At 39.6% G+C, this 15591-nt stretch overlaps 1 protein-coding gene across 18 annotated transcripts in view; it reads left to right on the top strand.

Moving 5' to 3' along the window:
- Positions 1-15591, top strand: part of AK9 (adenylate kinase 9) — a 196285-nt gene that overhangs the window by 138905 nt on the left and 41789 nt on the right. For all 18 annotated transcript variants that reach the window (XR_010157762.1, XM_016956141.4, XM_054686881.2 and 15 more), the window contains 3 exons: positions 312-524; positions 4167-4427; positions 8124-8248. Coding sequence is in view for 17 of the 18 variants with exons in the window: in XM_016956141.4 (XP_016811630.2) it covers positions 312-524; positions 4167-4427; positions 8124-8248 (599 nt within the window). In the remaining variant the exon portion in view is untranslated. The remainder of the gene's footprint in view (positions 1-311; positions 525-4166; positions 4428-8123; positions 8249-15591) is intronic.

Genomic DNA, 15591 nt, shown 5'->3' with positions numbered 1-15591 from the left:
CTCACAATGACCCAGCATCAACACATCCCAGAGTTTTTCATTACATCTATGTTGGTAGAGGACTGGGGGCACCTTCATTCTCAGTGCTGCTTTATTTTCCTCATGAAAATAAAGAAACTTAGAATGTGCACTTAGAGTAATATATGAGAAACTGATTTTTAATTAATTAAAATAATATAAGGACTGGCTTTTTGTGGATAGTTTTCAAGTTGCTACAGATTAAATATTATTCAAGAAGCATTTTAAAAAATTCTCTGCATCAAAATACTTTTTTAGTTTAATGTTCTCCAAACTTTGAATACCGTTTCTAGGGTGAAGATAAAATGAAGGAGAGAAAGAGGCATTTGGGAGACACAAAACACTTTTGTCCGGTGGTCCTCAAAGAAAACTTCATCCTGCAACCAGGAAACACAGAAGAAGCAGCCAAGTATCGAGAAAAGATCTACTACTTTTCAAGTGCTGAGGCTAAAGAAAAGTTTTTGGAGCATCCTGAGGATTATGTGGCTCATGAAGAACCATTGAAGGTGAGACAGTATTCCTATCTTAATGATTGCTCCCACAGGATTTTTTTGGGACTGATTACAAATCACCATCAATTTACTTAAGGGTGAAATCCCCAATCTGATATTACAATATAAAGAAAATATCTAAGTTCAAAGAACAACTTTTTGGAATATAACATAAAATAATTATCTATTTTGATTTCTTTAGTAATGACTTGTGTCAAACCAGCACTTAATATCTGCCTTTTTAGCTGAAATAAAAATAAAACAAAACACAAACACAAACAAACCCCACAGATAGATTAATTCCTTACTATAGTGAGGCCAGTCATTCTGGTTAGTCTCTCAGAGCAGAGCAGGATGATGGTCTTTTACAGGATTTTGGAGAAGAGTGGAATTCAGGGATTGGTGAACTTTCAGAGGCATAAGTGGGTTGACATCTATGGAAGTAAGATTACTCTAGTGATGCTGCTGTTGACTGGTTCACACTCAGAGAATTGTTATAGGGGTAAGTCCATCCTGATTGGTTGAGTTTCGAGAGTGAGGGCTGACACTGGTTGGTTGGATTGCAAAAATGTATTCCCTGAAGTGAGTTTACCCTGATTAATTAAACCAATTTAAAATTGGTTGAGTGGCTATTGTTACCATGGCTATACAATAGTCATTTTTTAGTGGAGCATTGTTATAGTGGAGAGGGACACTTTGGTGAATCTTCCCTGGACATTTTTCTGTTACAGCTTTGGCTGACTTTCTCAAAGCACTCTCATCATAAGCAGATGTTATTGCTCTTTGGCCCTCCAGAAGCTCAACAAGGAAAATGCATTGATCCTCAAAAAAATAAAGCTGTTGCCATGACCTTTGTGCTTGACCAGTCCACTTTTGCTTTGACTGGACCACTGCCACCTCTTAGTAGCCATTGCTTTGATTGTGCTTTGTCTTCAGGATCATACTGATAAAGCCATGTTTCATCTCCTCTACAATTCTTCAAACAAATGCTTCAAGATTCTGATCCCATGTGTTTAAAATTTCCATCGAAAGCTGTTTTTGTCAGCAGATGATCTGGGTGCAACAGTTTTGGCAATCATAGAGTAGAAACTTTTTTCAACTTTAATTTTTCAGTCAGAAAAATTGTACACTGAGCCAACCTAGATGTCTAGGTGTTTTGGCTATTGTTTCTGCTGTTAATCATCAGTCCTTGTCAATTAGGCCACAAACAAGACAAATTTTTTCCTCACAAATTTAAGTGGATGGTCTGTTACTGTGGGCTTCATCTTCAACATTGTCTTGTCCTTTTTTCAAACAAATTGTCCATTTGGAAACTGCTGATCTCTTTAGGGCATTGTCCCCGAAACTTTCATAAAGCATCAATGATTTCACCATTCTTCTTCTCAAGCTTCACCATAAATTTGATGTTTATTCCTACTTCAATTTTAGCAGAACTCATGTTGCTCTGATAGGGGCTGTTTTCAAACTGATGTCTTATCTTTCTTAGTGCCTCAAACTAGATCCTGTTCAGACATGTTATAACAAGTTCATATGAGTTTATTTGGTGCAAAAAAAAGTGAATCCATGCATAGTTTTGTCATAATATGCATTTTCCGTCAACTTTTTGAAGACCCCTCATATTTTTAGATTTTTGAGAAAATTCCATACTGTTTTCCATAATGGCTTTCCTACATTTCCACAACAGTGTACAAGTGTTCCCCTTTCTTCACATCCTCATCAGTATTTGCTATTTTTTTTTGTCTTTTTGATAATAGCCATTCTAATTGAGGTGAGATGATATCTCACTGTGGTTTTGATTTGCATTTCCCTGATGATTAGTGATATTGAGCATTTTTTCATACACCTGTTGTCCATTTGTATGTGTTCTTTTGAGAAATGTCTGTTCAGGTCTTTTTTCCCCATTGTTAAATCAGAATATTTGGGTTTTTTTTTTTTTTGCTACTGAGCTGTTTGAGTTCTTTATATATTCTGGTTATTAATCCCTTGTTGGATGGATACTTTGCAAATCTTATCTCCTATTCTGTAGGTTGTCTCTTTACTATGTTATTTTCTTTGTGATACAGAGGTTTTTTTTAGGTTAATGTAATCCTGTGTGTCTATTTTTGCTTTTATTGCCTGTGTTTTTGAGGTTTTACCTGGAAAAATCTTTGCCCAGACCAATGTCCTGTAGCACTTCCCCAGTGTTTTCTTCTAGCAGTTTTATATATTCAGGTCTTCCATTTAGGTCTTTAATCCATTTTGAGTTGATTTCTGTATAGGTGAAAGATGAGGATCTAGTTTCATTCTTCTGCATATGGATATCCAGCTTTCACAGCACCATATATTAAAGAGACCATCCTTTCTTCCATGTATTTGGTGCTTTTATAGAAAATGAGTTGGCTATAAGTGTTTTGGCTTTCTTGAATTACTTTACTACTGTGCTATGCTATAGCTCCCTGGGATAGGATTACTGGAGCAAGATATATACATCACAATATATTGCCTTATTACTTTTGATAATATCAATGCCTTCTTAAAACGAACACATGGAACACAATCTAAGCTCTTCTGTATAATTTGGGCCATTTTCATGAACCTCAATTTTTTATATAGTGCCCATGAGACTACTGAAGTATGTGGATGGTTGTGCCCTCACAAAGAAGCCCCAATCCACTGGTGATGGGGGTCATTTAAGGACTGTGGCCACTTACCCTTTTCTGTTGTTGTTGTTTTCAGCTGTAATTTCCGCTTAGTCTGGTTTGCTGTTTGTGATCTATTGCCTTGTTTTACACAAATCCATATGGATAAGATCCTGAAATCCTGACTGTATTTCCATAGTTTTGCAAAGCATAAAATGAACTGGGTTTTCCAGAAACATTTCCCTTCCCTACCATAGGGTACCTGAATACAGTCTGAGCACCAGACAGCCCTAGTTGCGAGATGTTTAACTGGTGGGTGAGTGAAGTGTTAATCCGGTAGTTTTATCACGGAGAGGTTTAAAATGTGATTTAAAAGTACGGTGTGAGGCTGCAGCTATATAATTTCATGTCATTCTAATTTTTCTCCTTCCCCTTGCAAAAACTCCAGCCCCTTTGAGGCTTATCCTACTCGGATATATCAAGAAGCCCCGTTCCTCCTTGCTGCTGTCACCTACTAATTTCTTAGTATTTCCTCACAATCACAGAAGACTTAGCTGCTGCTTCATTCCAGTACTCACCATTGTTCTTGACAGTTTCAGCATCCCGTGGGTGATCCATACAATGTGAGTCCTGAGATTACTGGAATAAATGGAGAAGGCTCTAAATTTTTATTATTAGTGGGCTTTCTGTTTGATAGATTTATTTTATTATGTTAAGAAAGTATCTTTCCATTCTGTATTAACTAAAACTTTTGTCAAAAACAAAAATAAGTAAACTCTATTTTATTAAATGCCTTTTGGCATATGATACCAAGATAATCATATATGGTTGTTGGTGCTCCCTGAGGACCAGTGTTGATGGAACTAATTATGTTAATTGAAATCCTAATATCTAAGCATCCTTGAGTTCATGATGTGATCATTCCTACCCCATCTTAGGGAGGGCAGTTAATAAGTCTTATGTGTTCTAAATTACTCAAAACTGCTTTTCCTTCACTCTCCCTTTATCCCACCCCTCCCTGACCCACCCCCTGTGACAGGCTCCTCCATTAAGAATATGCCTTGTCGGCCCCCAGGGCTCTGGCAAAACTATGTGTGGAAGACAGTTGGCAGAAAAATTAAACATTTTTCACATTCAGTTTGAAGAAGTTCTTCAAGAAAAACTACTACTCAAAACTGAAAAGAAAGTGGGACCTGAATTTGAGGAAGATTCTGAGGACGAGCAAGCTGCCAAACAAGAACTTGAAGAGCTTGCAATTCAGGCCAATGTCAAAGTTGAGGAAGAAAATACAAAAAAGCAGGTAGTAATCTCTTTTTTTGTTTTTTGTTTGTTTTGTTTTTGCTGTTGTTATTGTTGTTGTTTTTGAGACAGGGTCTCCATCTGTCACCCAGACAGGAGGGCAGTGGCACAATCACAGCTCACCAAAGCCTCAACTTCCCTGGGCTCAGGTGATCCTCCTGCCTTGGTGTATTAGTCCATTTTCACACTGCTGACAAAGACATACCGAGACCAGGCAATTTACAAAAGAAAGACATTTAATGGACTTACAATTAGTTCCATGTGGCTGGGGAGGCTTCACGGTCATGGCAGAAGGCAAGGAGGAGCAAATCACATCTTACGTGGATGGCAGCAGGCAAAGAGAGAGCTTGTGCAGGGAAACTCCCCGTTATAAAACCATCAGATTTTGTGAGACTATTCACTATCACAAGAACAGCATGGGAAAGGCCTGCCCCCATGATTCAATTACTTCCCACTGTATCCCTCCCATAACATGTGGGAATTCAAGATGAGATTTGGGTGAGGTCACAGTCAAACCATATCACTTGGCCTCCCAAGTAGCTGGGACTACAGGTGTGCACCACCATGCCCAGCTAGTTTTGGTATTTTTTGTAGAGATGGGGGTCTTGCTATGTTGCCCAGGCTGGTCTCAAATTCCTGGGCTCAAGCCATTTACCCACCTTGGCCTCCCAAAGTGCTGGGATTATAGGCATGAGCCACTGTGCCTGGCAGTACTAATCTATGCAGACAGCTGTGCTTACTGGTGTTACTCTGGGGTAGTGGTAGTATAAAACTCTATAAAGTTTCTAAGAAGAGAAAATAATTAGCCCATAAAAGTCATTTAAAGAGTCATATTCATCATATGCTAAATACAAATCTTCCAGCTCTTCTAGAATATAAAGTACTGAGTTTTATATGACTCCAAAAAAATTCAGAAAAATTTTCCTTGACAAGGCTGTTTTATAGCATTTATTTGGAAGTATGATATTTGGTATATCTGACTTAGACAATAAACTTTTCCATTATTGTGTTCTCTGATTTCTATCAAATAGCATAAAAATCTGCCCCAGCCTTAGTGGAGATCTCAAAATATTAATTTCTAATGATGCCTTACCAGAAAGTTTGTACTGTATTAATCTGTTCTCTCGTTGCTATAAAGAAATACCTGAGATTGGGTAATTTTTAAAGAAAATAGGTTTAACTGTCTCGCAATTCTTCAGGCCATACAGGAAGCATAGTGGCATCTGCTTGGCTTCTGGAGAGGCCTCAGAAAACTTACAATCATGGCGGAAGGTGAAGGGAGAGCAGACACATCACATGGCCAGAGCAGGAGAAAGAGAGAGTGAGGTGGGAGGTGCCACACACTTTTAAACCACTGGATCTCATGAGCACTCACTCACTACAGTCATGACAGTACCAAGGGGGTAATGGTGCTGAACCATTCATGCGAAACTGCCCCCATGATCCAATCACCTCTCACCAGACCCCACCTCCAGCATTGGGGATTGCAATTCCACATGAGATTTGGGCGGGGAAACAGATCCAAACCGTATTGACCTCTTACATGGCTTCTATCTGGAGTTATACAATGAAAGTTCTTCATTCTATCTCACATTTTAACCATTTCTGATATAGATAGGCCATTTGTTCTCAAATGATCCAAATGCAGTTATATGTAACACTCAAAGTTGAAGCAGGGTTGGATAGTGAGTGACATATGGTGTTCTAGTAGGTAATGAAGTACCTGATCAGACATATTCTTTTTTCTTTTTGAGACAGCATCTCCCTCTCTTGCACAGGCCAGAGTGCAGTGGTGTGATCTCGGCTCACTGCAACCTCTGACTCCTGGGCTCAAGCGATCCTCTCACCTCAGCCTCCTAAGTAGCTGGGACTGCAGGCATGCACCACCATGCCAGGGTAATTTTTGTATTTTTTGTATAGATGGGATTTCATCATGTTGCCCAGGTTGGTCTCAAACTCCAGACCTCAAGTGATCCACTCACCTCGGCCTCCCAAAATGCTGGGATTACAGGCGTGAGCCACCTGTGCCTGGCCTTCAGACATATTCTTTAAATGTTTTTCAGCTATATTTAGTAGCGTTCAGGAGAAACTGATATCCTATTAATTTAAAAAATGTATATCGGGACAGGCACGGTTGCTCACGCCTGTAATCCCAGCAATTTGGGAGGTTGAGGCAGGCAGATCACTTGAGGTCAGGAGTTCGAGACCAGCCTGGCCAACATGGTGAAACCCCATCTCTACTAAAAGTACAAAAATTAGCCAGGCGTGGTGACACATGCCTGTAATGCCAGCTACTCAGTAGGCTAAGGCAGGAGAATCACTTGAACCCGGGAGGCGGAGGTTGCAGTGAGCCAAGATCGCACTGCTGTGCTCCAACCTGGGCAACAGAGCAAGACTCCATCTCAAAAAAAGAAAAAAGTATGTCAATCCAGATTTTTTAACTTAACAAGTCTAGATTTTAAAGTGCAACAGATATCTCCTGCTTGTCTACAGTTTTTTGTTTGGTTTTCTTTTATTGTTTTCTGAATAACTTGTCAGAAAGCAATTAAGGGATTTTATTTTTAGATAATAAAATTAATCCTGCTTCCCGGTAAGCAGCAGTTTATCATAACTTAGCTATTCAGTTTTAGAATTTTGGATGACAAAAGTACTCAACAAAAATGTTTCATTTTTGTAAGAACTGTTGTTTTTTACTATCTATTCAAGGGTGGTCCTACTTTAGAGAGACTTGACCTCAGTTAATTATCACAATGCTTTCTATTTGTTATTACATTATAATCTCTTCTAGTTTGTATTTCAGATGGCTGCCTGTTTGGCTTATCCCATAATCAGGATCTAGTTTGGAGAGATAATACTGTAAAATTATAATATAAATAACAAAAATCAGTTAAGCCTTATAGGCGTGTTTGTGATAAATTGAAAAAGGTTTAGCAAAAAGTAATGAGATATGACCCCAAGGCCATGTATGAAAATCAATCATATTATTACTTATAATTTATCTTAGCTGTAGTAAATATTATTTACTATAGGTTGGTGCAAAAGTGGTTGTGTTTTTGCCATTACTTTTAAAGCAAAAACCGCAATTACTTTTGTACAACTTGTATTTCTAACCACATTAAATAATTGGTTTATAGAAAATAGCCCAAATTTTTAAATGTTTATAAGCAACACTACAAAAAAAGACCTCAGAGAAAATAACAGGTCTCATTCTAATCAGCTACATAATACCATATTGTTTATGAATATAGATTTTGGGGTTTTCTAAATTGGTATTTGTACATATTTATGGGGTACCTGTGATATTTTGTTACACACATAGAATGTATAAGGATCAAGTCAGGGTATTTATGAAATCCATCACCTTGAGCACTTATCATTGCTATGTGTTGGGAGCATTTCAAGCCCTCTCTTCTAGTTATCCTGAAATACACAATACATTGTTATTAACTATAGTTTCCCTCTGTGCTATTGAACATTAGAACTTACACCTTCTATCTAACTGTTTGTTTGTACCCATTATGCTGCCTCTCTTCATGTCCTCTATCACTACCACACACCCTTCCCTGCCTCTGGTAACTTTCATTCTACTCTCCACCTCCATGAGGTCCTCATCTTTAACTTTCACATATGAGTGAGAACATGCAATTATTAGCATAGAGTTTTAAAACTTGTTTTGTTTTCTGATTTTTGTTTTTAGCTTCCAGAAGTACAACTTACAGAAGAAGAAGAAGTAATCAAATCAAGTCTAATGGAAAATGAGCCCTTGCCTCCTGAAATTCTTGAAGTAATTCTTTCTGAGTGGTGGCTTAAGGAACCAATACGGTATCTTAATTTATATAGAATTGTACATTTATTTGCTTTTATTTGTTCTTAAAAGTTAAAAATGTAGTTTAACATACATTTAAGAATTTTCTCCTTTATATTCATGTAAGCTGGTGATTTTTCACTTGAGATACACATTAAAAACATCTGTAGAGTCTTTAAAAATACCGATGCCAGGACCCCACGCCAAAATAATTGAATTTGAATCTCTAGGAGTGTGAGCCTGGGATATTTTTCAGTACCCTCAGGTTATTCTAAAGTGCATTTGTGGTAAAACTGTAAAAACCTAAACAAAATAGCTAAATATTATGCACCATTAAAATTTATTATAGGGCCGGGTGCAGTGGCTCACGCCTGTAATCCCAAAACTTTGGGAGGCCAAGGCAGGTGGATCACCTGAGGTTGGGAGTTCGAGACCAGCCTGACCAACATGGAGAAACTCTGTCTCTACTAAAAATACAAGATTAGCTGGGTGTGGTGGCGCATGCCTGTAATCCCAGCTACTCCGGAGGCTTAGGCAGGAGAATCACTTGAACCCGGGAGACAGAGGTTGCAGTGAGCCGAGACAGTGCCATTGCACTCCAGCCTGGGCAACAATAGTGAAACTCCATCTCAAAAAAAAAAAATTATTATAATGAATAATGTGTAATAGCATAAGAAATGTTATTACATAAAGTTAAAAAGATGTAAAACTATAATATAATAGAGAATGCACACATGAAGAACCAACTAGAAAGAAATAAACTTTTAATAACCTCTGAGATATGGGATTATGGATAATTTTTACCTTTTTATTAAGGCCTTTCTCTATTTTTTCCATTTTTCTATAGTGTGACATTGCTTTTATAATCAAGGGGGAAATAACACATTTTGAAAAGGTTATTGCATTAGTCCCGGAGAGATATACTAAGGGGCTTGAATTAAGGGAGAATTACAGAAATAGAAGTGTGAGTACAGAGGAGGACATGCCAGGACTTAGCTATTAAATGTAAGAAGGAAGAGGGAGCCAGGGGAGAGGGCCAAAGGTCTCTAACAGGTAGCACGTGAGTACTAGTGGGTCAGAAGGAAGAGCAGTTTGGAAGGCTAACAGTATGATTTTTGACAGTATAATGTGTGTATAATTCCAGAAGGGCATTCAGATGGAGAAACTCCACAACTTTTTGAAAATTTGGAATCAAAACTCAGAAGAGAGGTTGGGTGTAGAGGTAAAGATTTGGAAGTCATTGACAAAGAAATGACAGCAGGAACAGTAGGAATGAAATTGACCCTGCCAGAGAGACCAGACTGAAGGCACCTCTAAAGAAAAAAACATGGAAATAGCTCAAGTCTACAGCTCCCAGTGTGAGCGACGGAGAAGACAGGTGATTTCTGAATTTCCAACTGAGATACCAGGTTCATCTCAATGGGGCTTGTCAGACAGTGGGTGCAGGACAGTGGGTGCAGCCCACTGAGCGTGAGCCAAAGCAGGGCAAGTCATCGCCTCACCGGGGAACTGCAAGGGGTCAGGGAATTCCCTTTCCTAGCCAAGGGAAGCTGTGACAGACGGCACCTGGAAAATTGGGTCACTCCCACCCTAATACTGCGCTTTTCCAATGGTCTTAGCAAACAGCACACCAGGAGATTGTATCCTGTGCCTGACTCACAGGGTCCCACGCCCACAGAGCCTCGCTCATTGCTAACACAGCAGTCTGAGATCGAATTGCAACATGGCAGCGAGGCTGGGGGAGGGGCACCCACCATTGCTGAGGCTGCAGTAGGTAAACAAAGCGGCCAGGAAGCTCTAACTGGGTGGAGCACACTGCAGCTCAAGGAGGCCTGACTGCATCTGTAGACTCCACTTCTGGGGGCAGGGCATAGCCAAACAAAAGGCAGCAGAAACCTCTGCAGACTTAAATATCCCTGTCTGACAGCTTTGAAGAGAGTAGTGGTTCTCCCAGCACAGAGTTTGAGATCTGAGAACCGACAGACTGCCTCCTCAAGTGGGTCCCTGACCCATGAGTACCCTAACTGGGAGGCACCCCCCAGTAGGGGCAGTATGACACCTCACATGGCCAGTTACCCCTCTGAGATGAAGCTTCCAGAGGAACAATCAGGGAGCAACGTTTACTGTTCAGCAATATTCACTGTACTGCAGCCTCCGCTGCTGATACCCAGGCAAACAGGATCTAGAGTGGACTCCCAGCAAACTCCAACAAACCTACAGCTGAGGGTCCTAACTGTTAAAGGGAAAACTAACAAACAGAAAGGACATCCACACCAAAACCCCATCTGTACGTCACCATCATCAAAGACCAAAGGTAGATAAAACCACAAAGATGGGGAAGAAACAGAGCAGAAAACCTGAAAATTCTAAAAATCAGAGCGCCTCTCCTCCTCCAAAGGAACACAGCTCCTTGCCAGCAATGGAAAAAGCTGGACAGAGAATGACTTTGACAAGTTGAGAGAAGAAGGCTTGAGATGATCAAACTTCTCCGAGCTAAAGGAGGAAGTTTGAACCCATAGCAAAGAAGCTGAAAACCTTGAAAAAAGATTAGACGAATGGCTAACTAGAATAACCAGTGTAGAGAACTCCTTAAAGGACCTGATGGAGCTGAAAACCATGGCACAAGAACTACGTGACAAACGCATAAGCTTCAGTAGCCAATTCGATCAACTGGAAGAAAGGGTATCAGTGATTGAAGATCGAATGAATGAAATGAAGCGAGAAGAGAAGATTAGAGAAAAAAGAATAAAAAGAAATGAACAAAGCCTCCAAGAAATATGGGACTATGTGAAAAGACCAAAGCTATGTCTGATTGGTGTACCCGAAAGTGACAGGGAGAATGGAACCAAGTTGGAAAACACTGCAGGATATTATCCAGGAGAATTTCCCCAACCTAGCGAGGCAGGCCAACATTCAAATTCAGGAAATACAGAGAACGCCACAAAGATACTCCTCGAGAAGAGCAACTCCAAGACACATAATTGTCAGATTCACCAAAGTTGAAATGAAGGAAAAAATGTTAAGGGCAGCCAGAGAGAAAGGTCGGGTTACCCACAAAGGGAAGCCCACCAGACTAACAGCGGATCTCTCGGCAGAAACTCTACAAGCCAGAAGAGAGTGGGGGCCAATATTCAACATTCTTAAAGAAAAGAATTTTCAACCCAGAATTTCATATCCAGCCAAACTAAGCTTCATAACTGAAGGAGAAATAAAATCCTTTACAGACAAGCAAATGCTGAGAGATTTTGTCACCACCAGGCCTGCCCTACAAGAGCTCCTGAAGGAAGCACTAAACGTGGAAAGGAACAACCGGTACCAGCCACTGCAAAACATGCCAAATTGTAAAGATCATTGATGCTAGGAAGAAACTGCATCAACTAACAAGCAAAATAACCAGCTAATATCATAATGACAGGATCACATTCACACATAACAATATTAACCTTAAATGTAAATGGGCTAAATGCTCCAATTAAAAGACACAGACTGGCAAATTGGATAGAGTCAAGACCCATCAGTGTGCTGTATTCAGGAGACCCATCTCACGTGCAGAGACACACATAAGCTCAAAATAAAGGGATGGAGGAAGATCTACCAAGAAAATGGAAAACAAAAAAAGGCAGATGTTGCAATCCTAGTCTCTGATAAAACAGACTTTCAACCAACAAAGATCAAAAGAGTCAAAGAAGGCCATTACATAATGGTAAAGGGATCAATTCAACAAGAAGAGCTAACTATCCTAAACATATATGCACCCAATACAGGAGCACCCAGATTCATAAAGCAAGTCCTTAGAGACCTACAAAGAGGCTTAGACTCCCACACAGTAATAATGGGAGACTTTAACACCTCACTATCAACATTAGACAGATCAACGAGACAGAAAGTTCACAAGGATATCCAGGAATTGAACTCAGCTCTACACCAAGCGGACCTAATAGACATCTACAGAACTCTCCACCCCAAATCAACGGAATATACATTCTTCTCAGCACCACATCGCACTTATTCCAAAATTGACCACATAGTTGGAAGTAAAGAACTCCTCAGCAAATGTAAAAGAACAGAAATTACAACAAACTGTCTCTCAGACCACAGTGCAATCAAACTAGAACTCAGGAATAAGAAACTCACTCAAAACCGCTCAACTACGTGGAAACTGAACAACCTGCTCCCGAATGACTACTGGGTACATAGCGAAATGAAAGCAGACATAAAGATGTTCTTTGAAACCAATGAGAACAAAGACACAACATACCAGAATCTCTGGGACACATTTAAAGCAGTGTGTAGGGGAAAATTTATAGCACTAAATGCCCACAAGAGAAAGCAGGCAAGATCTAAAACTGACACCCTAACATCACAATTTAAAGAACTAGAGAAGCAAGAGCAAATACATTGAAAAGCTAGCAGAAGGCAAGAAATAATAAGATCAGGGCAGAACTGAAAGAGATAAGACACAAAAAACCCTTCAAAAAATCAATGAATCCAAGAGCTGCTTTTTTTGAAAAGATCAACAAAATTGATAGACTGCTAGCAAGACTAATGAAGAAGAAAAGAGAGAAGAATCAAATAGATGCAATAAAAAATGATAAAGGGGATATCACCAACAATCCCACAGAAATGCAAACTACCATCAGAGAATACTATAAAAACCTCTACGCAAATAAACTAGAAAGTCTAGAAGAAATGGATAAATTCCTGGACACATAGACCCTCTCAAGACTAAACTAGGAAAAAGTTGAATCCCTGAATCGCCCAATAACAGGCTCTGAAATTGAGGCAAGAATTAATAGCCTACCAACCAAAAAAAGTCCAGGACCAGATGGATTCACAGCCGAATTCTACCAGAGGTACAAGGAGGAGCTGGTACCAATCCTTCTGAAACTATTCCAATCAATAGAAAAAGAGGGAATCCTCCCTAACTCATTTTATGAGGCCAACATCATCCTGATACCAAAGCCTGGCAGAGACACAACAAAAAAAGAGAATTTTAGACCAATGTCCCTGATGAACATTGATGCAAAAATCCTCAGTAAAATACTGGCAAACAGAATCCAACAGTGCATCAAGAAGCTTATCCACGATGATCAAGTGGGCTTCATCCCTAGGATGCAAGGCTGGTTCAACATACGCAAATCAATAAACACAAACCAGCATATAAGCAGAACCAAAGACAAAAACCACATGGTTATCTCAATAGATGCAGAAAAGGCCTTTCACAAAATTCAACAGCCCTTCATGCTAAACACTCTAAATAAATTAGGTATTGATGGGACATATCTCAAAATAATAAGAGCTATTTGTGACAAACCCACAGCCAATATCATACTGAATGGGCAAAAACTGGAAGCATTCCCTTTGAAAACTGGCACAAGACAGGGATGCCCTCTCTCATAGTGTTGGAAGTTCTGGTCAGGGAAATCAGGCAGGAGAAAGAAATAAATGGTATTCAATTAGGAAAAGAGGAAGTCAAATTGTCCCTGTTTGCAGATTACATGATTGTATATTTAGAAAACCCCATCATCTCAGCCCCAAATCTCCTTAAGCTGATAAGCAACTTCAGCAAAGTCTCAGGATACAAAGTCAATGTGCAGAAATCACAGGCATTCTTATACACCAATAACAGACAGAGAGCCAAATCATGAGTGAACTCCCATTCACAATTGCTTCAAAGAGAATAAAATACCTAGGAATCCAACTTACAAGGGATGTGAAGGACCTCTTCAAGGAGAACTACAAACCACTGCTCAACGAAATAAAAGAGGACACAAACAAATGGAAGAACATTCCATGCTCATGGATAGGAAGAATCAATATCATGAAAATGGCCATATTGCCCAAGGTAATTTATAGATTCAGTGCCATCCCCATCAAGCTACCAATGACTTTCTTCACAGAAGTGGAAAAAACTATTTTAAAGTTCATATGGAACCAAAAAAGAGCTTGCATTGCCAAGTTAATCCTAAGCCAAAAGAACAAAGCTGGAGGCATCACGCTACCTGACTTCAAACTATACTACAAGGCTACAGTAACCAAAACAACGTGGTACTGGTACCAAAACAGACATATAGACCAATGGAACACAACAGAGCCCTCAGAAGTAATACCACACATCTACAACCATCTGATCTTTGACAAACCTGACAAAAACAAGAAATGGGGAAAGGATTCCCTATTTAATAAATGATGCTGGGAAAACTGGCTAGCCATATGTAGAAAGCTGAAACTGGATCCCTTCTTTACATCTTATACAAAAATTAATTCAAGATGGATTAAAGACTTAAATGTTAGACCTAAAACCATAAAAACCCTAGAAGAAAACCTAGGCAATACCATTCAGGACAGAGGCATGGGCAAGGACTTCATGTCTAAAACACCAAAAGCAATGGCAACAAAAGCCAAAATTGACAAATGGGATCTAATTAAACTAAAGAACTTCTGACAGCAAAAGAAACTACCATCAGAGTGAACAGGCAACCTACACAATGGGAGAAAATTTTTCCAATCTACTCATCTGACAAAGGGCTAATATCCAGAATCTACAATGAACTCAAACAAATTTACAAGAAAAAAGCAAACAACCCTGTCAACAAGTGGGCAAAAGATATGAACAGACACTTCTCAAACGAAGACATTTATGCAGCCAAAAAACACATGAAAAAATGCTCATCATCACTGACCGTCAGAGAAATGCAGATCAAAACAACAATGAGTTACCATCTCACACCAGTTAGAATGGCGATCATTAAAAGGTCAGGAAACAACAGGTGCTGGAGAGGATGTGGAGAAATAGGAATGCTTTTACACTGTTGGTGGGACTGTAAACTAGTTCAACCATTGTGGAAGACAGTGTGGCGATTCCTCAAGGATCTAGAACTAGAAATACCATTTGACCCAGCCATCCCATTACTGGGTATATACCCAAAGGATTATAAATCATGCTGCTATAATGCCACATGCACACGTATGTTTATTGCAGCACTATTCACAATAGCAAAGACTTGGAACCAACCCAAATGTCCATCAATGATAGACTGGATTAAGAAAATGTGGCACATATACACCATGGAATACTATGCAGCCATTAAAAAGGATGAGTTCATGTCCTTTGTAGGGACATGGATGAAGCTGGAAACCATCATTCTCAGCAAACTATCGCAAGAACAAAAAACCAAACACCGCATATTCTCACTCATAGGTGGGAGTTGAACAATGAGAACATTTGGACACAGGAAGGGGAGTATCACACACTGGGGCCTGTTGTGGGGTGGGGAGTGGGGGAGGGATAGCATTAGGAGATATACCTAATGTAAATGACGAGTTAATGGGTGCAGCACACCAACATGACATGGCACAT

This window comes from Pan troglodytes, chromosome 5 (assembly GCF_028858775.2).
Source record: "Pan troglodytes isolate AG18354 chromosome 5, NHGRI_mPanTro3-v2.0_pri, whole genome shotgun sequence".
Classification (NCBI taxonomy): Eukaryota; Metazoa; Chordata; class Mammalia; order Primates; family Hominidae; genus Pan; species Pan troglodytes.
Note: the sequence above shows the minus strand (reverse complement) of the source record. Positions and strands in the feature narration are given on the sequence as shown.